The sequence below is a fragment of the Hippocampus guttulatus genome, chromosome 2, assembly GCF_054856545.1.
Source record: "Hippocampus guttulatus isolate MCC_2025c chromosome 2, RoL_Hgut_1.0, whole genome shotgun sequence".
In the NCBI taxonomy this organism is placed as follows: Eukaryota; Metazoa; Chordata; class Actinopteri; order Syngnathiformes; family Syngnathidae; genus Hippocampus; species Hippocampus guttulatus.
The window spans coordinates 29,360,374-29,388,044 of record NC_141262.1 but is presented as its reverse complement, the minus strand read 5'-3'; the positions used below and the strand labels follow the sequence as shown (position 1 = coordinate 29,388,044).

Genomic DNA, 27,671 nt, shown 5'->3' with positions numbered 1-27,671 from the left:
TCTTCTTTAGTTGCTGACAAGAATGTCACGCTCGGGTTGCTACTCGCCCATTGCCGAGTCGCTCGTGGGAATTCCACCGTGCGAGTGACGCGCACGAGTGTTGGATGCACGTTGAAAATGGAGAAAATGGTTTTTGGGTGTGACTCGCGCAAGTCTGACTGCGATGCCCGCGCTCAACCACTTTTTCGGAGCCGCATTTGGCAAACGGCGCCATTTTAAAAATAGACTTGGAAGTGCTATTTTTAGTTGACCTTTTCATCCATTAAACGCTGCGAGTTATTTTTGCTCCCGTTCACAAACATCTTTTGCAACAAGAACCCGCCGCTTGTCATCGTCCGCCATCTCGAGCGTATGATCGTCACCCCGCGGGCGCACGGAGACGAAGGAGCCGCGCAAGACGCGGCCTTCTTTCCTCTCTGGCTTTGTCTCCGTCCGGACTCGGAAGCCGTCATGCGACGGGCGCGCTTGCCAAGAAGCTCTCGCTCAGCCTTTCGCTCTTCAGCTTCAAATTCTAAACTTTCGGGACGCGGCCCTCCCTCGACTTTGACCGACGAGCTCCAGTCAGCAAGCCGCATCGCTTGGATCTCAAATCGACTTTTTTCCCGTCCCGAATGCTCAATTGCATATGAAGCGTTTGCTTTCGTTTCAGCCGAAGCTTCAGCTACAAAGGGAGTCACCTCGGAACATCAACGGGACTTTTCCTGTCATGTTTCGGAAAAACAAAACAAAACGGACCCACTTGAAAAGTTGAAGCCTTCCCAAAGCCTCGGCGTGGCCCCGCTGTCCTCGTGTCTCGATGGGATGCAAAGCTTTTACAGCGCGCATCTGTTTCCTTCCCTTCTGAGCATTATTGAGCAATAATACTTTGGCAAAGCGCTGCCCCATCTGGATGCGCGTGCGCGCTGCAAGCGACTTGACTTTCGAAAGGGGACATATATGGCCGGACGGACGCGCGGACGGACGGACGGACGACTTTTCACTGGTTTGTGTGCCAAGAGTGGGCCAGATGGCGCGTCGAAAAGTCGATTCGCTTTCGTGAACAAAAGCCAACTGCCGTCGGAGAATCCGTTTCGATTTAAGAGCGTCGCCTCCTCGCATCGTATCGTGCGACTTGTTGTTTCTTTGGATGTCATCGACTTGGACGGTTTGGGCTTCGGGAGCGCTAACGCGTGTTTTTTTGGCATCCGAATGAACGAGAGCGACAGCCGTATCGCGTCCGGGCCAAATGCGATCCCGCCGAATCGAGTGGAGTTCCGTTTAAAGATCGTTATTATCCTCGAATGGTATCGTACCCTCGAGAATTATCCGTGCTCTGCTAAATCGCCTCGCAGATGCTAACTGCGCATTATTATTATCATTATTAATAATAGCGCGGGTGCTCTTGGGTTAACGTCAACGTAAGCGGTGACATTTGGACGCGTTCCGATGACGTCACAACGTCGCTTCTACTTGGCTCTTGAAAACCAAACGCCTTCTTCCGAAGAATTTGTGACGCAACAAATGCAGTGACGGTAACAAACGCAACAGTAGCAGCAAGCGCTGCTACTCGGCTGATTGCCAGCTTTTGTGCTCTCCAGCCAAGCGATCGTCTCGCAGCACATCGCTTGAGGATGAAAGGGAGCTCGCCAAGATGTCTCTTTTGTCTCGCAAGTGATTGCTTTGTTGACTCGTAAGGAATGGGAACGGCGAGAGGGAAACCGCCGGCCTTTTGCGAGACGGCCAATCGCCATTGTCCGCTTCGCCGTGACGACGTTTGAGATCGGCGCTTTTTCAAAAAGCTTTTCATCGCAGTTTCATTTGACGGCGTCCGTTTGTTCTGCAGCGATTTGGTGGTCGAATTGTCGGTGAAAGGGAGAAAGGCATCGAATGAGTTGTAAAGAAGCGCCGCGCTCGAGCTCCGACGGGCCCCGGGAATGAACGCTTTTCATTCCGCCAGCGGGACGGCGTCCAAGGGGACAGATGGTGTCCGCCGAGGACCAAGGCGAGGCGGGATGGAGTCTATTCGCGGGGTTCGGCAGGATCCGTGAGTACATTCCTCACGGGGCAGCCGTCTTTAAAAGAATACAAAGACCTTTCGAGTCACTTTTGGAGAGCGGGCGAGCGCCAAATGCGCGAGCAATCGACAACACAAAAATCTCTGTGTGACGAAACAAAAATCATTTTGCTAACAACTCGTCTTCACACAATAAACGTTACTAGTCACGCCCACGGACGCATAAAAGCAGGACTACTACAGCGGATGGTTTCTGCCAAAACGAGACTACTCCGCGCTACTTGCTCTCTTGTTTTTCGAGCCCTGTGCTCTGTAACTCTTGCCGCCTTTTCGCACCTCTGTTGCAACCGACGGATGACTCAGCTCGGCGGGGGGTGGGGGGGAGACATCCTCTTTCAAGTGATCGCCGCAATGTCGGTTCAGCTTGGAACGGACAACTTCCTGTCAGGCTATCAAAAGCAGAACCGTGCCTTCCGCAGCTCAATCATTGTCACGCAGGACGACGCTTGATTCCGCGCTGCAAAAAAATTACAGTTGAAGCTCCAGCTGCCGTGGGGAGAAAGGGAGAAAAACATCTGGTTTGGCCGCCGCTGTCCCCTGAGTCCAAACCTGCTGAGAACTCGTGTGTGTGTGTGTGGGGGGGGGGCGGGGGGGGGGGGAGGCATTTCTCTCCAACATTGCTTCCGTTCAAAAAAAATGATTGGCGACGCCGGTGTGATCGCTGATGCTCAAAATGCGTTGTATCGCCGGTACCTCGACGAGAGAGCACAGTTGGTAGCGGGAGGCAAAAGGTGATCAACAAACCCTTTGTTCTTTGTTCTTCTACTTCTTCCTTTCATAACTTTGCTGCTGTGAATCGGGAATTTCTCCATTGCGAGACTAATAAAGGTTTTCGTATAAACCCCACTCATGGTTTAAGCCATCGATCCGAAATGCGGGCCGGAGGCTTGCGGATCTGCCGTGTGGGCGCCTGCCATGTTTTCTTTTGTGACCAACAGGTGGCACTGTGGGGCCTTTTCCTGCAGCTGCACACCTGTTGCTCATTAGGTCATTAGTGCTTTAAAAGGACTCCCGGCCCGACCGCTCATTGTCGGGTCATTGTTGCTCTTTGCTACTGTCATGTTTGTCTCAGTCGGGTCTTGGTCGTGGTTTTGTTTGATACTTTGGCTTCATTTTGTTTTCCGGACTTTTGTTTGTTTGGGACTTGGGAAGCAGGATCAGGTGGCGCGCATGAAGCATTCCCAGGTATTCCGTCCTCACGGATTTTGGATTTGCGTCTGATTTTGGTCGGGCACTATCGGGTCGCGGTCTGCGACGCAGCGGGCATACGCCGGCGCCCAAGCGGAATCAGAATTTGCGACTGTCCTTTTTGCTTTCCGAAAGAACGACGGCGTGGCCGGATTGAGTCGGTCGCCGCGGCAGTCGGTCCCGACTCCTGACCGAGCCTCGTCACATGCACGGGTGACGGGTCAAAGGTCTTCGAAAAGAAACAACGGCGGAGCGGTTGCGGTCCGCTCCAAAGGTATTCCATAAGAAGAATTGTGTTGCACTGACAGGGAAACATAATTTAATGTCCTGACATCATAAAGGACGCCATACTTTGCGTCCATCCCGACCCGTCTTCTCTTCAAATGGCAAGTCGAGCAGCCGTTTATGTCGGACGGGAAAAATGCGAACACGTACGGTGACCGATTGCTCTCTCGGCTCGTCCCCCCCGAGTGGAAAGTTCACAGGCGTCCGTTTTACGAGGAAGAATGATCGAGGTCGTCTTTTGCTTTTCCCCTTTCCCGGTTTTTATTTGCTGTGCGGGGGGTGCATGGGAGGGGGGGGGGGGTGGGTTAATGGGCAAAACTGCATGTCTGCTCCTGCTGGTTCTCCTGTCAGGAGGCTGGCTGGGGCGGGGCTTGTGAGAAGCGGCAAGAGCAATGTTGACCTAAATGTGGCTCTCATTAAGATGGCCTGCACACGAGGCCTCCCCCCCCCCTTTCATCCTTCTCCCATTCAGTCTGTGGCCTCAATATGATGTGTTTATTTTGTATCTTGATCTTACTACTCCCATTTTTTTTTCCATGGGCGGGGGACGTTTTGTGTATGAGGAAAAAGTTTTCTTTGCAGCCGGCCTGCAAAAAAAAAAAGCACGCTTTCCTTTGAAGATTCGTGAACATCCTATTTCCTATTTTTTTTTCTGTTTGACAAGATTGAGGACTTATATATGGGGGAATATGGGCCGAGCAGAGGAAAGCGCGGCGCACGGCCGCAGCCGCTTTGATGAGCGACGAGCCGAGTGACGGGTGACGGCCGGTTTCTCGAAAGGCCAACACGTCAAGACGGGCCGTCGGGGAAACAAAAGCCACCCGCGTTTGCGGCTTCAGCGCCGTCCCCTTGGGAATTGCGCCTGGCCCGCTCAGAGAAGGACGCATCGCCCCCCCCCCCCCCGCTTCGGAATCTGTCTTCATAAGGTGCCCCCGCCCGCCCGCGGCCGCTCCCTCGCAAGCCCGCGTCGGAGCGGAGGCGCTCGCGGCCTCAGAGGTGAGCGTGAAAGGGATGAAGGAAAAACCAAGGTGCGCACTCGTCCAAATCGGCGGCTGAAAAATGCCGGCGGGCGCCGGAGAGCCGCCGAGTCGTCCCGAGCCCCCCCCGGCCCGCGACCAACGGCGAAGCTTAAGTAGCTCCTAATGGCCCTAATGGACGCTTCGTTGCCCGCCGAGCCCGAGCCGAGGTGAGCGAGTGAGCCGCCATGTCGCAAAGCGGGCCGAGCGGCCGTCAGAAAATGGCCGCTTTTTCGCGAGGCGCTCGCCGCCGTGCCCTTTGCGATCGATGGAGCGATTCGTTTCACCGTAACGGGATGCCGTTTGAGGTTATCTGGGTCACGAGAGAAGGGACGACTGCCCCCTCCCCCGCTGGTTTGCGAAGGCGTTTTCATTGGCCGTTGATTTCGAACCTTCCAAATCGTAGCCTGGAAACACTCGGCCAAAAGGTTTGAGCGGGCCTTTTGCGCGCCTTTTGTTGCCCCCCCCCTCCCCCTCGATCCGCCCTTTTCCTTTTTGCCTTATCAAAAAAGGACACCTGGCCCGTCGATATCTTTTTCCACTGCCCCAAATCCGGAGAGGTTGGCCATTGGAGAGGCCATTTCTCGGGGAATTACACTTCAGAAGACCTTTTGCTTGAACTTGATGACGCGACTCGATTTCAGTGTTGGCCTTTTGACCCCCCCCGCTCGTTGAATTACTGCCGAGTCGAGATTTTGGAAGTTTTTCGCCCTGCATTGGTTGCGATTGAACTTGGGATAATATGTTTATGCAGCTGGGCTTTTTTGTCAATAAGACAGGAAGGAAGGAAATAATAAGGTGGGGGGGGGGGCACTCGAGGCTCATTCTCTGGTCCTCGGACTTCCTGAAAGCGTCCTTCTCACAAGTGAAGCCCCGGGCCACGTTCCCCTGTCCTTATTTGCGCCGCTGGAGAAAGCGGACGCTTCTTTTCCCATCGCTTGGCCGAATTTCACCGGGCGAAGGTGGCGAGAGTGGAGCGTGCCACGCGAACGCCGTCAGGGTCTGACTCCCCGAATGTCTCTTCTTCATCCAACAGGATGAGCGGCCAATCAGAGGGGAAATTGCGCTCTCCTCCGCTGACCTCCAACTGGTGCTGCGAGTGGAACACAACCGGTGAGTTGTCGCCGCCCATGCGCCTGCGCCTGCGCTTGCGCTTGCGCGCCACTTTTCCTCCCGGGCCTCTGCAAGAAGCGCCGGCCGGCTTCCTGTCCTCGCGCTCAACCTCAAATTCGTTCCGCCGCATTTGCCGCTTCGAGCCTCCCAAAAAGCACCAAGGTTTTAGTCGCTTTCACTTTGATGTGTCAAAGGAGACATTTTAGGCTCTTTTTTTTCTCTCTCTCTCTCTCTCTCTCTCTCTCTCTCTCTTTTCCTCGTCAATTTAAGATCCCCGACTGCTTTGATGACGTGCGCGTTGGGCAAAAATAGCCCAAGGATCAACAAGTCTCTCGCGCCACCTCCTTCTTGCTCCGCGTCAACACACGATTCGCTTCACAAACGGAATCCTTGACGAGGCCCTTTGCGATTGCGCAGCAAAGCGACGGACCCCCGTTGCAGTGGATGAAAAATAGAAGGACGCGTGGCAGTTTTGGACAAATCAAACCGCGCAACGACATTCTCGGTTCAGACGTGATTGGCGGCTCTGATTCGACCATGAAACAGTTTGATTTCCTGATCCAGTAGTCCTTTGTTTTTCATGGGGGCCGGAAACCCCCCGCGACAGGTGAAAAGGTCGGATTTGACATTAATGACAGTCAAATATTGCAACCCCCCCACCCCCACCCCATAAATGGCCCAAAATCTGCAGGCTTTTCTCTCCGTGGTTAAGTAAAATACTAAAGGACAATGTTGTGCCTGGAATGCACACCTTGAAGGGACCCCCCCCCCCAAAAAAAACCAAACATTATTTGACTCATCATATGTATTTTTGAATGATCGGTTATTGGAATTTGAATTTGCAAATATCAAAATTCGCTTCAGCATTTTAAAAAACAACAACATCTGTTTCGATCGGAGCATCGGACTTAGCGAGTTGTCAAAGCGAGCCGTGCGGGCGGATTTTTGCTGGCAACGCAACAAGAAGCCACAAAAACGAGAGACGGTTCGTAATCGCTTGCATGTGAATGGCGGCCCCTGTTAGCTTTGATTTGTTCGGCAAGCGGATTTCTCGCAAAGCCGGCGAATACGTCAGAAAGCGGATGGCTCCTCGCGTCGAGGAGGCTTGAAAGCAACGTTGCAGTGGAGTGAGAACTGCCGCCTGCCAGTTGCTTGGAAACGGGTCGACGCGTGGCGAGGTAAGCGGAGACAAAGCGGAAAGCTTTTTCGGAAGGTCAGCGACAAAAACGGGAAAAGGAAAAAAAAGTTGCAGTTCACTGAGGCTAATCGTCGTTCGTCTGGCTTGACTAGAAGGAGACGGACTTCCGGTAAAGTGCGCAAAGGTGGCCTGCGGATTGTTGGCCCCCAACGGATCAGCGTCGCTGGCCGAGTGCGCTCGCTTCAAGTTGTTGATGGCCACTCCCAGTTGAGGAAAACAAGACAAATCGACGTTAGCGTTGCCTTCTGAACGTCGAGCCCTCTTCCCACTTCATTTGCTCTTGGTGCTGCGTCCACGTTTGGTTGCTAAGCTACTCAACAAGTGCTACTTGGAGCTTTTTCACTGTTTTTTTTTTTTGAGGGGGGGCGGCGGCTTTGCTTGTGGGGAGGATGAGGAGAGGTGATACAAGTGAACCACGTGTGGCTATGCTACATTTTATTTGAAGCTAACATTGCTATCGTTCATCCTGCCACTTGACTTCACTTGACTTTGCGACAACCGCACCGAGCATATGCAGTTGCGGCGAGCGGCGTCACCAACGACGTGGCACCGCGACGGCGCATCAACAATGAATGGGTCCGTCAAATTCGGTGCAGTGTTTAAAAAAATAATAATAATAATAAAAGGCCTTCATGCTAACACACATAGCGAATGGAACTAGCATCAGCGTCGCGGTTGTTTGGCCACACGTTTGCTGAAATAAATGATCATGAGACCGCCACGAGGATCTTCGGGGTTGTCGAATGCCTCGCGCACATTCCGGGGCGGAAAGCTGGAGCAGAGAGCACGCGCGTGTCGTCGGATGTTTGAATAGCTCGCGCCTGAGTCACCGTCTGGTATTTGTGGAAACAAAGCGAGCTGGTCTCCGGGTCCCGAGCCGCACAAAGGCGAGAGTGTGACGAAGGATGCCAAACGATTTAACTCGCTGGAGTTCTGGTCAATCATTCTTGGAATGACTTTCCGCACGACATTCACCGGGAGGCTCCCGCATGTTCGGGACACTGACGACTCCTCGGCGAGCGTTAGCATCGGAGTGGCAAACCCGAACAAACCATTTCCACCCCAATATGTTACACACGCAAGAGCCATCAGTCTGTTTTAGTAGCCCGCTCGTCTTCATTGATTTCTTTTTCAAACCCCAGGAAATGATTTGTTTGAGCTCAGCGCCAGCCCCTCTTGTGTTTCCGCTTTGTGATTTGAAATCAGATAGGGGCTTTGTTCTTTTTACCGGCGTCTATTTCGGCTCTGGTTGACATGTCTGTGATGTTGACTGACAGCTTGGAGTCAACGGCGGCGTGGAAGGCAACAAAAAAAGAAGGAAAAATACTGATGAGCTTTTGGTCCCGGGAGGGGCAGGTAATAGCTGATTCTGGAGCAGAAGCTGAATTTGCACCGCGGCCGCGCCCTTGACTTCCCCCGTTGAAATGAACGCCAACCCCCCCCCCCCCCCTCCGCCCCCGCCCCACCCAAGCCACTGAGAGGAAGTGGCGAAGGGCGAGCGGTGTGCTGCAGAGGGAGTCCCTTGAAGACCGACAACAGGTGCCGCGGCTGGGCCGATGGCGACCCCGCCCCGCGTCCTCAATCCGCTTCCTGTCTCGTTCAGGAAGTAACCGACTCGTCGCTTTGGTGCTCTCGCTTTAAGAGTCTCACAGCTCACTATGTGACCTTGTGAAAGCGATTGGCCGAGACGGGCCGAGAGCGCCTGCTCGCCATCTTTTATTTCGTACCCCTCCCCGCCCCCCTTCGAGTCTGGAATATCTGGCCGGGGCGAACGGCACCTCGCTCACGTTCTCGCTTCCCCAGAGACATTTACCGTGATCAAAAGTGTACACTGCCGCAGACGCTGCAGTTGTTGTTTGGATTGATTTATGGACGGGACTTGTTTTTACAAATAACTTGGGAAAGCTCTGAAAAGTCTTTGTACGGGAGCTTCTTTGTGTTTGTTGGCTTTGCTCGACGGATACTTTGCATGCAGATCTGCTCCCGCGGCCTGAGCGCAAGAGCGCTTGAGGCCGATAATGTGCGCAAAGGCGACATGGTCAGCCTTTTTTTTTTTTTATTTGTCTATCTGTGACCTGTTGTTCCAAGGCCCGTCCGTGTCAAAGTGGAGGGAAATATGATCCGTTCAAGTTTGAAGCACAAAGCAAAACGTGGCAGCAAACGCTTGCTAGAACAGCGGAAATTGAAGGGGGTGCACACTTGTGCATCCGCATCATCTCAGTTGTTTATTTTGACCTCCCCGCTCGAAAAGAATGTTCTTCTTTTTCTTTTTTCCAATCGATGATGGGTCACAATGGTGGGAAAAGTTTTGGTCTCACTGGATAGAGCACCCAAAAACTGCCATTTGAACACTTTTTCTATATGCGCTGTGTTTGAAACAAAATGAAAAAGTTTTTTTAAAATGATTGAAGCATAACAAGTTGCAAGCAGAACGATTGGGATTTTTTTAAATGTAAATTTTTTATTTTTTGCAAACCAATTAAAAAATGCACACATCATTGTCAGCGATATATATATTGGATGCTATAACATTTTTTGGGGGGGGGGGGGGTGAGGGGGGGGGCTTGTCCCCTAAACACTTCAAAATGAAAGACGTGAGATCATTGAGCTGCTTTCCAAAACGTTGTCCTTTGGAATTGGTTTTACTTTCCAATCGAGAAAAAGAGAAACAATGTCTGCTACATAATGGAGCGATTTTTGCTGACTGGGGGGTTGGGGCGCATTCGCACATCATTATCTTTGTCTTATGGGTAAAAAAAAATAATAATAATAATTGAAATCAAGGCAGTTTCTTTTTTGTATGTCATCATTTTGCTTCCCATCATAAAGCAGCACTTGTGCGTTTGATTGTCTTGGTCGTGTAATTGCTTTTGCTTGCTTGCCGGCTGCAGACGGCGCGCAGATGCTTGGCCTCTTTTTCCAGATGTCTCCCGGAGAAGCGGGGAATTCCGTGTCATTACATGAACTACAACCAAGACATTGATTTTCTTTTTATTCTTCTTTAACCAGAGGCTAGCCCAGAGGTGGGCAAACTACGGCCCGCGGGCCGAATCCGGCCCGTTGGTCTTTTTAATCCGGCCCGCCAAAGGTTGGTCCACAATTATGGTTCAATGTGAATGATTGCATTCATTTCAATTGGACTTGTAATGACAGGCCTTTCACCGCCAGGTGGCGCATTGACTTGAAGTTGCAGAAATACGGGGGGGGTCTTTTCAACCACCTAGGACCTCTGTATCGCTCTACTTCTACTGGTCTGATCACAACCCATCTGCAGCAATGCACAGGCTAAAATAGGTCTTCAACAACACTCTTGTCATTTAAAAAAAGTATATTAATACAGTACTTTCATGCTTTTGTTCTGTTGATGTTTGATATGGACTGTCAACAAATGCAGTTTTTTTATTAATGTACCATAGCTCGTGCTGACCTGGCCCTTCTGTCAAATTTTAAAAGTCAATGCGGCCCCCGAGCCAAAAAGTTTGCCCACCCCTGGGCTAGCCGCTGAACATTCTGATGATGATGATTTTGCTTTTCTACAATGCACAACAACAAGAAGCAAAGATTTGATGTTGCCACGGGAAGACAAGCTGCAATTTTTCCCTTTGGCTCCTCACCCAACTGCTCGCAGCTTGAATCGCGCCTCATCATTTCCTAGAACGGACCCCTGCTCGTGCGCACAAGCCTTGGGCGGTGATCGCCGCCTGCGTTTTCAACCGCCGGCAAAGGAAGCCCAACCGATGCCGTCATTTCAGACGGCCCGCCCGTCGGTGTTGTCGCAAAGCGTTTTGCAAGCGCGCCTCGGTTGATCCCTTTCGGTCGTTCCGTATGAAGTCACCGACACGTGACGCGCACGTCGTCGACACGGCCGCCGCGCCTCGGGACACAAAGTGAGGCCCGTGCATGTGTGTGACTCAATGTGTTCTGTTGTTTCAGTGAGCTTTTGGGTCCAGACTTCGCCGAGACCTACTACACAGACGAAGGACAGCCGGTGACCGTGACCACAAGGAATTACACTGTAAGTCAAGTCCCCACAAACTGCGCAATCAAGCCGGCGGCGGCGATGAACGGCCATCCCCTTTCGACGGCGAATCCGCAAATCGATGACGCTATTATCCGCCGACATTAATTGACGTCGGCCGGCCCTCGTCAAAGTGTGCGCGTGCGCGCGCGCAGGCTCCCTCTCGCGGTACGGGAACAATCACCGGAATATGCTTGGTCGTCAGAAAGAGTGTGACGTGAACGCCCCAAAATCAACAACGTCAAAACGATGTCGACTTCAAAGCCTCCCGCGGTGCCCGATGAGGGAATAAACGAGAGTTCACTCGGCCTTTTGTTTGCAAGAGATTGTTCAATGTACGCCATCGTCTCATATTGGAGCACTCGCTTCAACCGAGCGGCATCGGGCGCGCTCGAAAGTCGGACATTTTCTCCAAAATGGACGGGGCGCCCGATCGAGTTGCAAAATCTGTCAAAGAACGGCCGGGAGAAGCTGCGCCACGGCGCAGCGACTTCCGGCAGACTACGAGGAAACGCTGGCCGCCTTGCGCTTCCGGGAGGCTCGACCGAACAACTCCCCCTGCTGGACATGGGTGGAAACGGAGCGCTCCACGTCAAGTTGCGAGCGGTGCGGGGGCCCACCTGGCTTGACTAAAACGGACAGGGAGGCAGCGCCGGGCCAGTGACGCCACGAGGGCTCGTCGTCCCTCCCCCCTTCTCAACTTGTTTCCTTGACCTCTGTCCTGTGTTTGCGATATCGTAAGCAGTGAAATTCGGTGATTGCGCTGAAAAGGGAAGAAAGTAATGAGTCTCCAAGGCAGCGCGTCGGCGTTTGGTGTGCAAACAAAAAGGGAGAATCTGTTTGAAATGATCCAAACGGGAAACTTTCCCCGGAGATGACCGGCGATGATGCCTGCTAAGTTGCCGGAACATTGAAGGGATCGTTCCCGCCGCTCCGCTTGTCACTGTGGGCGCCATTCTTGGTGAGCGTCTGCTGTTGACTGCCTTTCAAGATGCATTGCGGGCTCCCAAATGGACCAGATGAGCACCGAGCGAGTCCCTCCTGACGGGGAGCGATTGCCAGCGCAGGCTGAAAGTCGCTTCTTGGATCATCCGCTCCCGCCAATGACAAAATGATCTTGTGCTCACGCGGCAGGAGATGGAATCTCTTTAACACACGACGGATTTGGCCGAGAGATTTCCCCCAAGTAGGAACTCAGGAGGGGTTGTCTTTCCAAAAGGAATGACGGTGTGGGCTCATTTTCACGACCCCTCGCGCTTCATTGACATATATTAGCAGAAAAGAATATCGCTCGTGTACGTTATGCTAAAGCTAAAAATCAAGGCAATTTGTTATTTAAAAAAACAAAACAAAGCTTTCATGATGTTTTTTCCCAAACTGCAGCAGCCTTTGCCATTTCAATTTGAATTTGTTGCATTTTCCCCCCCAAGCATCCCCCCCGTTTGGACGCCACCCATGCCGAGGCGCTGCACCCTGGCGGTGGTTAATTGCTGGAAGTCGGGCGGGAGGTGGGGGGGGGCGCTCGTCCCCCCCCCCCGTCCCCCCCCACCTCGCTGACAATTTGGATGTTCGCTATCACCGAGCTGGAATGAAAGAGCTCATTTCACGCTCTGATGAGCTGACAATCTCCCGCACACGAAACCTCCAACCTGCCTGCATAATTTCAAGCCGGTGGCGATAAAGTCTCCTTTTAACATGAGCGGCTGGTAATAAGGCCAATATGGCTGCTTTTGATCTCGGGAACTCCTGCGAGTCTTTTCTGCTTCCACAAAGATTCGCATCAAAATGTTAGCGGCAAAATGTTAACGGCTTGACTTTTGAAGCATCGGCGTGTCATCGTTGTTCTTTTTTTATTTTTTGCTTGGGAAAGCAGCCAGCCTGTCAGATGGCAGACAAGCCAAACCTTACGATCGGCAAGCAAGAAAATCGCGCCGTCGGTGCTCCTTAAACTTGTTGCACCAATTGTCCAAAATGGCCGAGGGGGGCGGGCCGAAGGGGGCGGGCCCAGCGGCGCGCCAGACTGGCACCCATGTTGCAAGTGACCTCCGGCCATTCGATGCAGAGTCGAAATCACTGCGAACGGAAATTAGGCTTGACAACCTCTCGAATGTTGAGCTCAGGTCCAAACACGCTCAAAGATCCCAACAAGCACGAAAAGCCCCAACGCCTTCCTCCCTCATGCAATCGGGATTCCAATCGCGAGCGCCACGTTGTTCGTTCGCCGTTGACGAGTCCAGATCCAAGACGGGCGGTGGGAAAAAAAAGGGACTCGATCCGACCGCTGCGTTGAATGCGATGATGCCGTGGAAAGTTTGGGCGCACCTCATCTGGGTGCCGGGGGGGGGGGGGGGGGCGGACAGGTTTCCGCTGCTTCATTTCCCGTTGAAAGGGTGACGTGTCTTCCAAACGGATCTCTTTGGAAGGAGTCCAAATCTGCTGCTCAATGTCATGTTCCCGCAAAGCCTTTGTTTTGTCTTTTCTCCAGGATCACTGCTTCTATCACGGCGATGTAAGAGGACATCCGGATTCCTGGGTGGCCCTCAGCGTGTGCTCAGGCGTCAGGTGTGGACAACAACCAAACTTTATTCTTCTGATTTTTAGATTTTTTTTTTTTTTTTTGCGGTCTAGCTCGCGCTCGCTCTTCACGGTCTCGGGCAGTTTCACCTTTGTTAATATTTCAAGAAGGAACAGAGATGCGATTCACGGCCCGGCTGCTCTGCATGCAAATCGCCGGCTGTTTCCATGCACAGGTGCCGCCACCGAGATGATCCCGACTTTTGCTGACCGACGTTTGTGCTTGAAAAGAACTCATTTGATCCTGTTGAGCCGGCGCTTCTCAAAGACAGAGATGCGAACATTTGAAAATTCCCCTGCCAATGACTCGGACGATTTTTTTTTCCCCTCTCTCTTCGCGTCTTTATTGTTGTAAACGACCAGAGAAGACGCTTGATTTTTATATTCTTGAAATTCGTCGGCTGATTAACTCATTCAATGTCTGAGACTTTTTTTTTTTTAAATTATTATTCTTTTAAGAATCCAGGTACGTCTTTACGTATGAAAAGCAAAATCACGTGGTAGGTTCAAGAAGGGTCTTGACAATGGCTGGCGCTGAACGAGTTCCATCAGTGATTGGACGCGCGTCTCCCAAAAATCTGCCGCGCGTAGGTCAGGCCCTACTTTTGACACCAAGTCCCGCCGAAAACGGAAACGAGGTTGTCCGAGTGCCGGCCCCATCGCCGACATTGAAATACGGCAGCCTGTTGGGCGTTCGTCTCACTGACTCTTGTGAGCTTGGCGAGTCGAAGCAAACGCGCTCTGCCTTTGCCACAGGGGCCTGATATCTTTGAATGTCAACACCACCTTCTACCTGGAGCCGCTGCCCGGCGCGGCTCCTCCGCAGCGCCATTCCTTGCTGCCCGCGCAACACCTGCAATTGAAAGGCGGAGACTGCGGCCACGGCCGTCGCATGCCGCATGTTGCCGACTTTCTCGCACCGCATCATTTCAGGGTGAGTGTATGCCGCAAAAAAAAAAAGTCTCTGTCTATTCTTTCTATCGAGCTCTCTTCTTTGCTGTCTGTAAACGATCCTGACAAGCTCTCAGGGGGCCGCCTCAACTACTTGATGTGTCCCCACAAAGGAAGATGAATTGAACGCCACGCAATTGAATTGCCGAGCGCCGCTTGCGCTCGCGATCCGCCGCCATCATTTATCTCGAATGCTTCGTGCATGTTCGTTGTAATGCAGTGGCTCTTAACCATTTTAGAAGTACCGAACCCTACCCGTTAATATGCACATTCGCCGAACCCTTCATGAGTGAAAAATAGATTTTTTTTTTTTTACAAATTCAAGAAAAAAAACACATTTATTAAAAACAGAAAAAAGTTCATAACATTTCAAGGGATAAGTATACTTTTTATTTTTTATTATTATTTTTTTTAAATTGAACGACTTAGTATCACGGCCGTCACACGTTGACTACGAAGCGAACAAAATTTCCCGCTGCACCGATTGGACAAGCAATGTCATGTGATCATCTGCAGCCAGTGATGGCCAAGCAGGCGTGTCAGAACTAATGAACATGTTGAGTTGCGTGTGTCTCACTCCGTCGAACCCGTGTGACCGACTCACCGAACCAACCCATGTTAAGAACCGCTGCTCTAATGTACTCTCCCATCCTTCTGCCATCCGTCACGTCATTAGCTGAAGCACTCTTAGCGCTCCTCTGAGGCCTTTGGGTCCAGAGGCTTTCTAAGCTTCTTTCCCAATGGAAACTACTCAAGTAAACCTTAACAGCGTGGCTACCCATTGAGGCCACCATGGCAACCGTGACCCCCATTGTTGCGATTCCCCCCACAAGTTTGGAAGCTCTCAACTGGCCACGCTGTCTCGAACAAATGCACTCCTTGCAGCTTGCCCAGTCCCAGGCCATCCGTTGCTCGCCGTCTACGCTTCACCTATGACTTCCTCTCCTTGTGTTAGCGCTCTTGTTCGTCAAAAAAATGACATTGCCGTTATTATCCCCCGAACTGCAGGCCAAAAGAAACACGTGGGGCACCACCAAGTACATGGAGCTCTACATCGTGGCTGACAACATGTTGGTAAGCTCGGCCACGGCCATCATCTCATTCCCTAGCCAAACCACTCACCAAAACGTTGGCAGACGCAGTTTCCGAGGATGGCTGAACAATTTGCAAGAATATGCCAGCTGCAGTTATGTCTTTATTTAATTATTCATTTCTATCCATTTTTTTCAAGGTCCTCTTCCATTTTGTCACGATGCGAGACCCCAAAAAGCAGGCAGGAAGGAGCAGAGTGAACTAGACAAATTGGATTAAAACACAGAAAACAAAATCCTAAACTAACAAAGTCATGCAAACAAAAATAATCAAAAAGTAACAAACAGAAACCAAGAATGCCCCGACACCGAGTGCTCGTGCCGTCGTGCCGGGAGTCCTTTTGAACAGACGCGAATGACACGATGACCAACAGATGTGCAGCTGCAGGCAGAGCCCTACAGTGCCACCTGTTGGTCACAAACAGAACCATGACACATCAATTTTCTTCTGAACAAACACAAGCAATAAATGAATGTATTCGTTAGTTTAGGCTTAGGCTGGGCTTTCGCTAAAATAAAGGCAAGTGAACCATGAATATACCGACCGACCAAAATGAAATGGAAAAGTTGACATGGAAGCTAAAAAGGGGCTTCTGGACTGGACAATAAAAATAAAGTCCATCGATGAGGCGCTCCGTCTTCACAAACGTCGCATTAAGATCCCGCCTGTCCGACGACGGGCGGCCGAGAGCGTGAAAGCGGGACACGATGGGTTACGCTGCGGGACATGCAAAGTCTTTGAGCTCGTGAGTGGCGCTGACGCTCGGCGGTCTTTGCTTGACTGCAGTTCAAACGACAGAATCGGGACTATGAGAAAATCAAGACCAGGATTATGGAAATCGCCAATTACGTGGACAAGGTGAGCTGCGCTTTTGCCGCGCGCTTGGCGACACGATCGACGGGAACTCTGGGCCGTCAGTTCTACAGGGCTCTCAACATCCGCGTGCCGCTGATTGGCCTGGAGGTCTGGACCGAGCGGGACCAGTGCATTGTCACCGAGGAGCCCAACGCCACCCTCTGGTCCTTCCTGCAGTGGAGACAGAAGTTGAAGTCGCGCAAGAAGCACGACAACGCCCAGCTGCTCACGTGAGTCCTCCAAACCTTTCGCCGTCCGGGGACCCCGTCTGGAGGACGCCAGCAGGAAGAAGGGGGGAAAAAAAAGAAAATGAAATGAGTCCAGAGCTGCTAAAAAGGAACGTGTCATTTGCTGTTTTTTTGTAGGCTTAGCGATTGGCCGGCAGACATCAAACCGCAAAATTCGCGGCCAGTTTTTTTGCTACGAGAGATCAAAAATGAAAAATTAGCTGTCACCAGCAGGTGGCAGCATTGCATCTCTTGAATGAGCTGACCTTGTGTTTCGCAACAGAGTGTAAGTTCCTAAAATGTGGTGGTCCCTTCGAAATCGATTTAGAAGTAGAAGTGCTGTTGTAGGTGACGCGCACACACGCACATGCTACCGAATACTACTACGACTTCTCCGAATTAGTTTGTAAAGTTTGTTGATTGTGTAATATGTGGTACATTATAACTATCTCCACGACTTAGCCCTCAAAACCACATTTTCATCGTCGTTGGCATTTTACAAAAAAATAAAATAAATAAATAATCTTCAACTTTGTTGTTCCTGACCTTCCGTGGTTCTAAAACATTATTCTGTGAGCCTCGAAGGATCAGTCAGCATGCTCTCAATTGGCTGGCACTCAAAAGGTTCTTTTTTTTTTTTTGGAAAATGGCTGCCACTGCAATATTTCCGTCCGCAAATAAAGCTTCCCCCCCCCCCCAAGCCGAGCTCTGAGAGCACCGCGCCAAAGCGGAGCCGTTGCTTGAGTTTGGGAGGGTGGATGGAAGTTGTCGGGGTGTCCTCTTGACGTGCGCGCCTCTCTCTCTCACAGCGGCGTGATCTTCAAGGGGACAACGATCGGGATGGCACCGCTGGAGGGCATGTGCAGTCTGGAGAACTCCGGAGGGATCAATGTGGTATGTGCCGCACAGGAAGCTTTTGTTTACTTGGACAGGACTCCACCAACCAAACAAACAGTCGGGTCAAAGTGACCCAAGTCGTGGCAGCTCCCTGGAGGGGTTCAAAATGTTTCATCTCTTCTCTTCCAGCTTGTTTGTGCGCTAACAACCCCCTTTTACATTGGCTCATTCTTGACCCGACGTTTTTTTTTCTCGTGTTGCGTATCGTCGGGACCGCCCAGGACCACTCGGAGCTGTCCATCGGCGCGGCCGCCACCATGGCCCACGAGATCGGCCACAACTTCGGCATGAGTCACGACCACGACGGCTGCTGCGCGGAGGCCACCGCCGAGCAGGGGGGCTGCGTCATGGCCGCCGCCACCGGGTGAGCCCCGCCCGCCTTCCGCCGCGACCCGTCGGGTGGGCACTCGCGGCCACCGAGCGTCCGTGACGCCCGCTCGCTCGCTCGCAGGCATCCGTTTCCGAGGGTGTTCAGCCAGTGCAGCAAGCGCGACCTCGACGGCTACTTCCAGAAGGGAGGGGGCATGTGTCTCTACGACATGCCCGACATGAAGGACCTGGTGGGCGGGAAAAGGTGCGGCAACGGCTTCGTGGAGGAGGGCGAGGAGTGCGACTGCGGCCAAGCCGACGTGAGCGTCTTGCCTTTTCTTCCTTGTGTCACCGAGACTTTGCCCAGTGTGTCGATGGATCAGGACCGCGGTTGACCGAAAATAAAAAAATCCTCCCAAAAAACGCTTTTGACCTAAGATCTACTTTTCAAGCCTGCAACCCCATTTGCCACGGTGAGCGACGGCCATGAAAGAGACAGACAAATCAAGTCGAGACAAGCGTTGCTGAAAAGGAAACCACTGCCTCCATTGGTGGAAGGCCTGTTGCCGAGAAGAGTGCGTTGTTCCATCGTACTGCGGGGCAGACGTCCTTTGAATAAGGCTGCGTTCAGACAGGATTCCTCTCTCCGTAAAGGAGAGCCAAACTTACACGAGTCATACAAAAACCGCTCTGATGGCAAGCTGCAATGGCCGACTGCTGGCCGCTGACAAATACCGCCAATGCGGATCGTGCGCCACCTTAGATTCAAGGTGACCTGCTTTTGGAATCTGATTTGATTTTTTAAATACGTTTTTTCGTTTGTTTTTTGTGAGAGTGAAACTGATAGGCCGATTAGGGATAAGAGATTGTAAGAGATTTTGGTCTCTTTAGAAATACACGCGCTAAACCCCGGTGCAACGAAAAAAAACGTCATGGACAGGACAGCCATTGTTTGTAGAAAAATATATATTTGGACAGAAAAGAGAGAAAAACGTACAGATGACAGAAAAACGTGTCCGTCTGACCTCGAGCGTCGTGCTAGCTTAGCTGTTGTCGTGGCTAGGCTAGCTTAACTGGTGTCGTAGATCAAAGCTCTTTGACGTGTTAAGCCCGTCGCGTCAGTGCTAATTGGTTGAGCCAAAAGATGCGCGCATGTCCGCGCTGATGAACACACAGCAGAGAATAGTGGATTATTAACTGCTGAGTCGCGCTTCACTCGAGTGGCGTCGCTACATAACACACAGCTATCTGATATCGATACCCATTAAGGGGTTGCTTAACAGGTGTGTGACGGAACCGTCTTGCTTTCCATTCTGCCTTTTGCGCCTTGAGACTTTGTGCACCTCGTCATTCACGCCACACGCGTTGCTCTGATGCCGCGAGGGATTGGCCCGCCCCCACCGTGCTCGAATCAACTCTCGCATTCGTTTGGAGGAGCGGAGCGGCGGCTCTGCACAGGGCGCCATGGCAACAGGAGATGCCGCGCGCGCGTGTGGAGTGTGCGGCGTTGATGCCACAGCAGCAGCAGCGTGTGGCACCTCTGCGTTTTTATTTTTCAACTCGGCGCCCACCCCTCGCTCCCCGCCAACATTTTGTCAAGTTTTGACTCGTCTGTCACCCCCTTGAATCTTGAAACAGCCAAAGCGTCTCCGATTTAACCCTTCAGGCCCTATCTCAACTTCTTAAATTCAAATGGCATTCGCGCTATGGCCTTCATTTTGTCTCTTTATGGTCAAATTAGGTCAAAGGTTTTTGCTTTTCCAGAAAATTGTCTTTTTTTTTTTATCCTGGCTGCAAAACCGCATCCCCATTTATTTGAGCACATCTTAACAAGTCCCCTCATGAAGTCAACTTTGAGATTCTTGTCAAATGTGACATGGTTGACGCGTAAGTGCGCTTCAAATGTTGCTCGCCTATGGAAGGACTTGCAGTGATTTTTTTTAATATACTGACTGAAAAGGTCTTCCGAGATGGAAAATAACAAGATTTTTTTTTCCGAGATGGAAAATAAGATTTTTTTTTCGTGTGTTTTTTTTCCTCTGTTTTTTTTTAACAGAATTTTATTTTATTTTTTCCCCTGACGGGAATGGGCTGCCAGAGCGGAGGGTGCCTGCACTTCTTCAAATCAAATTTCATCTCATTCATTTGCGCCATCAGACTGCACTAAGCTATGAAACTGCGCTTTCCAAAACACAAAATTGCTGCCTCGTCATAAACGCAGGAGATTATCGAAAAGGGCGCAAGTCAGAAATGACCAACCCGGAGCAAGTTTGACTCCATTTGCAATAAATAGAGCGAGGGAAACAAAAAGGAACAAATGAGATGGAGACAAATAGGCAGCAAAGAGCCCACAGGGTGAAGGAGGAGCAGCTGACCCTTGTTTGCTTTGCAGGAATGCACCAACGACTGCTGCAATGCCAATAATTGCACCCTGAAGGAAGGGGCTCAGTGTGCCCATGGAGTGTGTTGCCAAGGCTGTAAGGTAATGCAAACACACGCGCACACACACACACACACACACACACACGCGCGCACGCAGCTTCAAACGGTAAGTATCTCATCTCTACTCTAATGGCTCTCTTCAAGTTGTGATACGGCAAAGACGAGCTCAGTCCACTTTTCAGTCAATCGGTGCTTCCCGTTGCAGTTGAAGCAAGCAGGCACCATGTGCCGGGGCCCGGCCGGGGCCTGCGACCTGCCTGAGTACTGCACGGGCGCGTCGCCTTACTGCCCCAGCAACGTCTACCTGCTGGACGGCTCCGCCTGCCAGTCCGGGCGGGCCTACTGCTACAACGGCATGTGCCTGACCCACCAGCAGCAGTGCTTGCAGCTGTGGGGCGCCGGTAAGGACGAGCCTCGTGGACGTCAATGGATGCCGCTCGCTTCGATTTGCATTTTGGGTTGGTTTGGCTTTCAGGGAGTCGGACCATCCCTTTTTTGTTTGTCTGATTTTGTCCGCAATTTAATGTATATAAAAGGGTTTCAACATTTCAAAACAACGCCCTCCCACCCACACCTTTGTGCTTTCAGAATTGATGCCACCAAGCCCTGTCTTTCACCCCCCCCCCCCAACAGTAGTGTTTTGGCGCCATCACGTGGCATCCTGGTTGAAGTGAGGTACAAAGCACGACTAGGATGAGAAGGCTTTGTCCCGTCTCGTAGCAAAGTACAGTGAAACTCCTCTACAACGAAATCATGTTTACAGCAAGAAATTTTTCACAACAGGGGGTTTTTCACTGTAGCAAATTGGATCTCAGATGTAAACACACACACAAATGTATGTGTACTCTTTAGTTTTATTCCAATAGTGCATAAGTATGAGCACACACTTATTTGACACTTCATATAGTCAGTGTAGAAAGAAAAAAAGGGAAAGAAATTGCGAAATTTACGATCAGCATTCACTTTCACTTACATCAATTTCTTGGATAATGTCTTCTATTTTGCTTCCTCCGTCTTTCATTTTGATCACTTTTACCCTCTCTTCCAGTGTCGGAGCTCTTCTTGTCTTAGCTGCTTGGCATCCAAAGGTCCGTTTTGGAGCCATTTTAGCAATGCAACGTTCTTTCTGCGTCTGAAACCAACAATAACAAATACTTCCTGGACTACTGCGCATGTGTCAACCGGTATGGCGGTTGCTGTTGCCGTTTCCAAACGAAGCAGTAGAGGTCACCGTTGGATTAGACTTCGTTGTAGTGAATCTCGTCGCGAGGCAAGAGCAGAGAAAAAGATTTCGTATAACGCAACAGGGGTTTTTTTTTCGTTGTATGGGGGGGCAGGAGAGTGGGAATGGTGTTAATGCGTGAGAATTTTTTTTCACACTAGGGGGTATTTTCACCCATGTAGGTGTCGTTGTAGAGGAGTTTCACTGTATTGCTTTGGCGCCATCTTGCGGCATCAACAGCCGCCGCCAATGACTTGCAGATCGAGGCACAAATTGCTTGACGCGCATCCTCCGCCAAAATGCTGTTCACTTTTCACCCATTCTATTCACGTTGGGCTTTTTTAGTTTATGTTCCGAAACCCCCTGCAAGGTGCCACAAGGTACCTCGTATACTAAATGCTGCTGCGCTCGTTTGCTAGCATGACAATACTGATCACTTGACAACTTATTTGCAAGTCCTCGCTATGGGTACTTTTGACCCCTTTGCCTTCTCAACCCAGTTTACTTGGGTGTAAATAACCCAGGATTGCGTTTCTCGGTTGCGTTTGGACCACCCGCTGGGCTATTTCGCCTCATTTGGGTCGCTTTTAACCCAACAGTTTTACCAGTGTTCCAAAGCCCTCAGCTTTCCTTGGTGTCAAGGAAGTATGGCACGTGGACGTGACAAGTGTGTTCTGTCGGGGAGGAGCTCACTTTGGCCTGTGACGTTCCGGAGAGTCTTCAGGCGCTTTTGTTTGTTGGCAATCGAACCATCCGCAAGCTGTTTTCAGGATTTTTGAAGGCTGGAGTCAGATGATTTGGCATCCTAGTTTTGTGGTATGTTGACAATAAAGCCATGAGCTGAATTGGCGCGCCGTGTTTTCCAGGCGCCCGTCCAGCCCACGACGCCTGTTTCGGAGACGTCAACGCCGCAGGAAACGCTTTCGGGAACTGCGGGAAAGACGAGCGCGGCAACTATGTCAAGTGCGCAAAAAGGTGAGCACCAAAGGGCGAGCGGCATCTGCCGCCACGTCCGCCATTCGGAACGAGCTGTTTTGCGGCACCCCAGGGAAAATCGGGACATTCGCATCATCCTTTCCGGTGTCGAGGCGAAAAACAAATCGGCTCGTTTATCGACAACTGGCTGCTGCTTTGACGTTTTGTCCAAAAATGGCACCGCTGACTGCGCATACTGGAGATGATTTGCGGGCTCACGTGTTCTCCCCCTCCAACATCTGTTTTGTTTTTTTGAAAGGAGGGGGGGTGGGGTGGCGTTGCCATGGCACGCTGCCCCTGCTAATTAATGGATCCAAATGAGCAATTTAGTTATGTTAATGAACCTGCGGATTAAGGAAGTTGATTGCTGCGCTGCCCACAACGATTATGCGGCCCCCAGGAATCGTTAGACGTTGTTGCGGTCGCAGCGAGGCTGATTAGAGGATATGTAAATGCGATATCTCTCCCCCTGTTAGAATCTGCCTAATGTTTGCGTTAGTCACTGCAACAACTCTGCTTCATCCTCCTGTAATTATCAGCCCTTTCTTTTTTTTTTTTTTAACCCTCAGATGGCGCGCATGAGTTTGTGTACTTGCCTGCTTCATTTGCATATCAATGAGGAAGCCGCTCGACAGAATTTTGACAAAGTGGAAAAAGGCCCCAGTTTTGTTTTTGTTTTTTGTCATTGGAAAGTATAATCCTAAATTGTTGCTGTAAATGGAAGCGGGCTTTTCACAACCTCGCCACAAGTGTGATTCTTGTTTACAGCCACTACATGGTGTCGTTACATTCTGAAGATTCCGTATGTGGAGTGAATGCTCGTATTTTAGGGCAGCAGAGAGGTCTCGGGTCGTTCCTTTGTTTTACTTTCTCATTTTCGCTTTTGTTTTGGGGGAAATTCAGTTCGCCTTGACGAACTGACCAATAATGTCGTTAGCTCGACAAGTGCAATTTGATTTCATTTCATTTTTTCTTGAAGCGTTTCCGTTTCTATTTCATTTCGTGAGCAAAAACACTTTTGCGATACTTTTGGGAGTGATTTCGTTGGTCTGCGTTGACTCGCGTGTCACCTTGTGTCCAGTGACGCCAAATGCGGGAAAATCCAGTGCCACAGCGCCGCCAAAAAGCCCAAAGGCACAAACGCCGTGTCCATCGACACCACCATCAGGACGGGGGGCGTCGAGGTCAAGTGCCGCGGCACCTACGTCTACAGCACTCAGGACGGCCAGGGCGACCTGCCCGACCCCGGCTTGGTCATGACGGGCACCAAGTGTGGCGAGGGCAAGGTCAGTCGCGCCCCCTGGCCGCACAATGACATCTGTGCATTTGTTTGCTCCGTCGTTGAGCCCGTTTGCGGGCGCTCGCGAGTTCGGACTCGGCGTTTGATTCTGACTCGCTTGCGTGTTGTCTTCCCAGGTGTGCCGCGACCGCCGATGTCAAAACGCATCCTTCGGCGAACTGGAGACTTGCATGTCGCGCTGCCACGGCAACGGGGTGAGGACACAAAAGCCGATTCCGACCGTCACGCCGCGCCGCTTTTCGCAACCACGTCGGCAATCGAGACAAAAGGAAAAAAAAGGCCGGCCGTGTCTGTCGGGAGTTGTTTGCGCAGCAGGCGCAAGCCTTATCTTGCATGCCAGATAAGGAGACGGCGTGCAAGATTCACGAGTCCAGAAAGCTCTTGACGGGTCAGCTGGCTTTTAGCTGATAACGGAAGCAGCAGCTGGAAATGGCCGCGTAGGTCAGCATATTCCAGTCCATTTCCCTTATCAAGTCATCCGATGTTGGACTTGGCCACACTCGTGCGTGTGCGAGCATGTGTGTGTTTGCACACGTTGTAAAATTTCATCCAGACTGGCTGGGCTGCTCTTCTTCTTTTTTTTCCGCTTTGACTTGACCTTCTTGTCCGCTGCGCCTGCTGCAGGTGTGCAACAGCAACGGCAACTGCCACTGCCATCGAGGTTGGGCGCCCCCGTACTGCGAGAAGCCAGGACTCGGCGGCAGCGTGGACAGCGGGCCTGTGCAGTATGACAGTCAGTGCACACACGCACGCGCACACACACACACATTTCAAGCCAAAACTGTGAACTGAAATGACATCTTACGCTTAAAAAATTACAATGAGACGTTAAGATAAATTTAAAACGGAATACGATGATTTGCAAAACGTGTTCAACCCATGTGGAATTGAATGCACTACAAAAACAAGATATTTCATGTTGAAACTTGTTTTTGTATTTTTTAAATGATATTTCTTTCTCTCTTTCTTTCTTTATTTTTGGGGCACGTAATCATGAGCTTAGAATTTGACGGCCCGCGACCCGTTCCCAAAAGGAGAACGCTCATCAAACGCAGGTTTCGAGCACCCCACGGCTGAGCGGGCTCAGTGGGATGCCGTGATTGGCTCAAAAAAAGGAGCTTCCCTCAATTCCTCAGTCCTTCACAGGCAAAGATGAGGCGAGGGTCAAAGCTCAAAGCCATTTCTCGACAACAGACAGAAACACCGCCTGCTTCTCGAAGAGAGACTGATGCAAAGCGTTTAAAGTGTTCTGTTGTCTGACGCGTCCACGTTTCAAATCAATTTGGGGAAATTGTGGACGTCGTGTCTTCCCGGCCGATGAGGAACAGAACCATTCGCGCTCTTCTGGACGCCAAGGTCAAAAAGCTGGCATCTGCGATACTACGGGGCCGCGTTTGTGCCAATGGCGTCTGGGAAGGCCTCATTCGGCTGCTGAAAGGGACATCCAGGTTCGGAGAAGCACATGCTGTCATCCGAGCGACGTCTTTTGCGTGGACTCCCCTGCTTCTTTCAGCCAGACGATGCCGGAGCACATTCTGGTATAGCAGCGTGGCTTCGGAGTCACCGAGTCTGGCCTGCCTGCAGTCCAGACCGGTCTCCCGTTGAAAACGTTAAGACGGAAAATCACTGTATTCTGTTCTTATTTGTTTTTTCACATGTTGCAACTTTATTGGAATTGTCTTTGTGACTAAAACAAACTACAATTGTTGTTGTATTACATAATACATAGTGAGTTTTGCGCTCAATAAGCACTCCATATATTAAAAAAAAACACCACCCTAATACTAAAACTAAGCTAAAATGAAGCATTTTGGGAAAAAAAAATACCACCCAAAAAAATCGAACAAACTTTCGCTAAAAATCTGCATTAAAAAAAAAGCAAGTCCAAATGTACTCAAAACTAACGAGAATATCAAATCCCCAAATATTTTCACCCCAGTGGGCTCACTTTTAAAATGGTGAAAAACAAAAACACAATGTTGTCTTTTGGAAGACGGCGGTCCAATTTCCAGCGTGGTGCGTTGCAGGTCAAGTGGGCTTGGTGGCGGGCCTTTTGTTTGCCTTCCTGGTGGTCCTGCCCGGCGTGCTGCTGCTCTTCTACTGCTACCGGATCAAGACCTCCTACTTGCACAAGTGGTTCGTGCAGAGAGAGAAGAACAAGAGCAACAAGTACCGTCCCCGTTCTCTCGCTTCAATTTGCTCGCCGACATGCCACCTTGAAATGCGTCCACATTTGCGCCTCGTAGCCTGCCTTTGTCAGTGCGTGGGCGTGCGTGTGTGTCGGCGAAACAGCTTAGAATATGAGATGGCATATCTCTAGTTAGGTCGACATTTGGTGCCGATAACTTGGTTTGTGGTTTGGTGGAGTTAGCGGCTAGTGGTTGCGATGCTTGGACTGCGCCCTCTTGTGGTCAGGATGGAGAAAGCGAAGAAGAGCCACCTGAATCCTGCCTTTCACCTGAAAGTGGTCGGCCCAATCAGCAAAGCCAGCAGCCACAAGGGGGTGAGTTTCAGCACATTATATTTAAAAAACAAAAAACAAAAACAACTGAAGTTCACGTTTGGTTTTGCTTTGTCTTTGTCCGCCCTCCAGCTCTCTGCCACCGGCAAAGAGGTTCTTCCTCTCCGGCCAGACTCCGCGGCTGCTGGCATCCAGCCGGTCAACATCGTGCGGCCCCTTCGGCCCGCCCCCTTCACGAGGGACGTCAAGGGGCCCCGGCCGCCGCTCCCGTCCACCGCCCGGCCGTCCCCGCAGCAACTGAGCCCGCCCAAGAAGCCCCTTCCCCTCAACCCTGCGCGATCACCACCGGTGAGACTGCCTGGAAAATTATAGCAAGTTCAAGTTCCCCACCCTATAACCTTTCTCTCCCCCCCTCAAGCCCAGACCGTCACCCTTGCCCCCCCAGAGGCCCCTCCCTCTCAGTCCCACCAGAGGAGGCTCCCCAGTGAGGGTGCTCACCCCGAAACCGTCGCAGGGCCTGCGGGTCATGATGCCCACAGCCGGAGGACTCAAACCTGCGGGCAGAGTGTCCGGCGTCCCCCCTCACAGAGCTCTCAGGTGATTTTGCCGATTTGCTGAAAGCACTGGTACGAACAACAAAGATAATTGTAGAGTCATTAACTCATTCACTCCCAAAGACGTCTTTACACGTCTTTTCAGACTTGGTCTAGAATTGGTTGGTACTGAATGGGTTAAACATATGGGGGGTGGGGGGGTAGTCGTTTCTGTGTTATTCTACTGTACAACTAATGTAACATAAAATAACACGACTAAGAAATGGACCAATCAGGAAGAATAATTCCGCCTTAAAATGTAACCCTAATATTTTGAAAGTTATGGTCCTACATACAGCGTTAGCATCATTGCTACTTGCAAATATGACACGATTGCAACCGCTGGCTGCTGGCTAGTTGTTAGCGACTAAACTGCTAATGATTACATGGGCAGGCTGTGCAAACTGCGCTCGCTCGCTTTTTCATGCTTTCCACTTGATGACTAGGGTGCTGCTTGTTCAAATGATTCAACGGGTGTCATGTATCAACTTGTTTTGACCACATAGCGCGCACAACGACTTCCTCCTTCACGTCGCCAAGAGAGGAAGTTCTCTTGTCCAAAATAGCTTCGTCTTTGGAAGTCATGGCTACCCATCAGCAGCACGTTTAGCTGGCTGTACGTTTGGTCAATTTGTTACTCTCACTTTGTTCACTGCTTCTTCTTTCATTTATTCGCGAATTCTGTTGATTTCAACTTGCAAACCAACGTCAGAATGTTGCTCGAGTCGCGCACATTTCCGCCATGTTCGGTGGAGTCAAGATGCTCACAGCACAGCTAAGCGGCCCGGTATCGGTCCGCGGACCGGTAATTGCAGACCTTGGCCTTAGAAGATTTGGGTAATTTTCATATCATTTGATCAATAATGATAAAGAAACCAAAAAAATATAATCATAATTTAGCA

The 27,671-nt window shown here is 50.9% G+C and overlaps 1 protein-coding gene across 2 annotated transcripts in view; it reads left to right on the top strand.

Annotated features, from left to right (window-relative positions):
- adam19a (ADAM metallopeptidase domain 19a) overlaps window positions 1–27,671 on the top strand; it is a 34,800-nt gene that overhangs the window by 6,156 nt on the left and 973 nt on the right. The window contains exons 3-22 of one of the 2 annotated variants that reach the window (XM_086105394.1): window positions 5,579–5,655; window positions 10,787–10,868; window positions 13,357–13,433; window positions 14,202–14,379; window positions 15,405–15,470; window positions 16,275–16,346; window positions 16,407–16,573; window positions 17,380–17,464; window positions 17,689–17,831; window positions 17,919–18,096; window positions 20,169–20,258; window positions 20,424–20,619; window positions 22,307–22,415; window positions 23,497–23,701; window positions 23,832–23,909; window positions 24,340–24,448; window positions 25,743–25,884; window positions 26,131–26,218; window positions 26,309–26,524; window positions 26,600–26,773. In XM_086105394.1, the coding sequence (XP_085961520.1) occupies window positions 5,579–5,655; window positions 10,787–10,868; window positions 13,357–13,433; window positions 14,202–14,379; window positions 15,405–15,470; window positions 16,275–16,346; window positions 16,407–16,573; window positions 17,380–17,464; window positions 17,689–17,831; window positions 17,919–18,096; window positions 20,169–20,258; window positions 20,424–20,619; window positions 22,307–22,415; window positions 23,497–23,701; window positions 23,832–23,909; window positions 24,340–24,448; window positions 25,743–25,884; window positions 26,131–26,218; window positions 26,309–26,524; window positions 26,600–26,773 (2,532 nt within the window). Of the gene's footprint in view, window positions 1–5,578; window positions 5,656–10,786; window positions 10,869–13,356; window positions 13,434–14,201; window positions 14,380–15,404; window positions 15,471–16,274; window positions 16,347–16,406; window positions 16,574–17,379; window positions 17,465–17,688; window positions 17,832–17,918; window positions 18,097–20,168; window positions 20,259–20,423; window positions 20,620–22,306; window positions 22,416–23,496; window positions 23,702–23,831; window positions 23,910–24,339; window positions 24,449–25,742; window positions 25,885–26,130; window positions 26,219–26,308; window positions 26,525–26,594; window positions 26,774–27,671 lie in introns of both variants that reach the window. The other variant, XM_086105395.1, reaches the window with a different exon arrangement.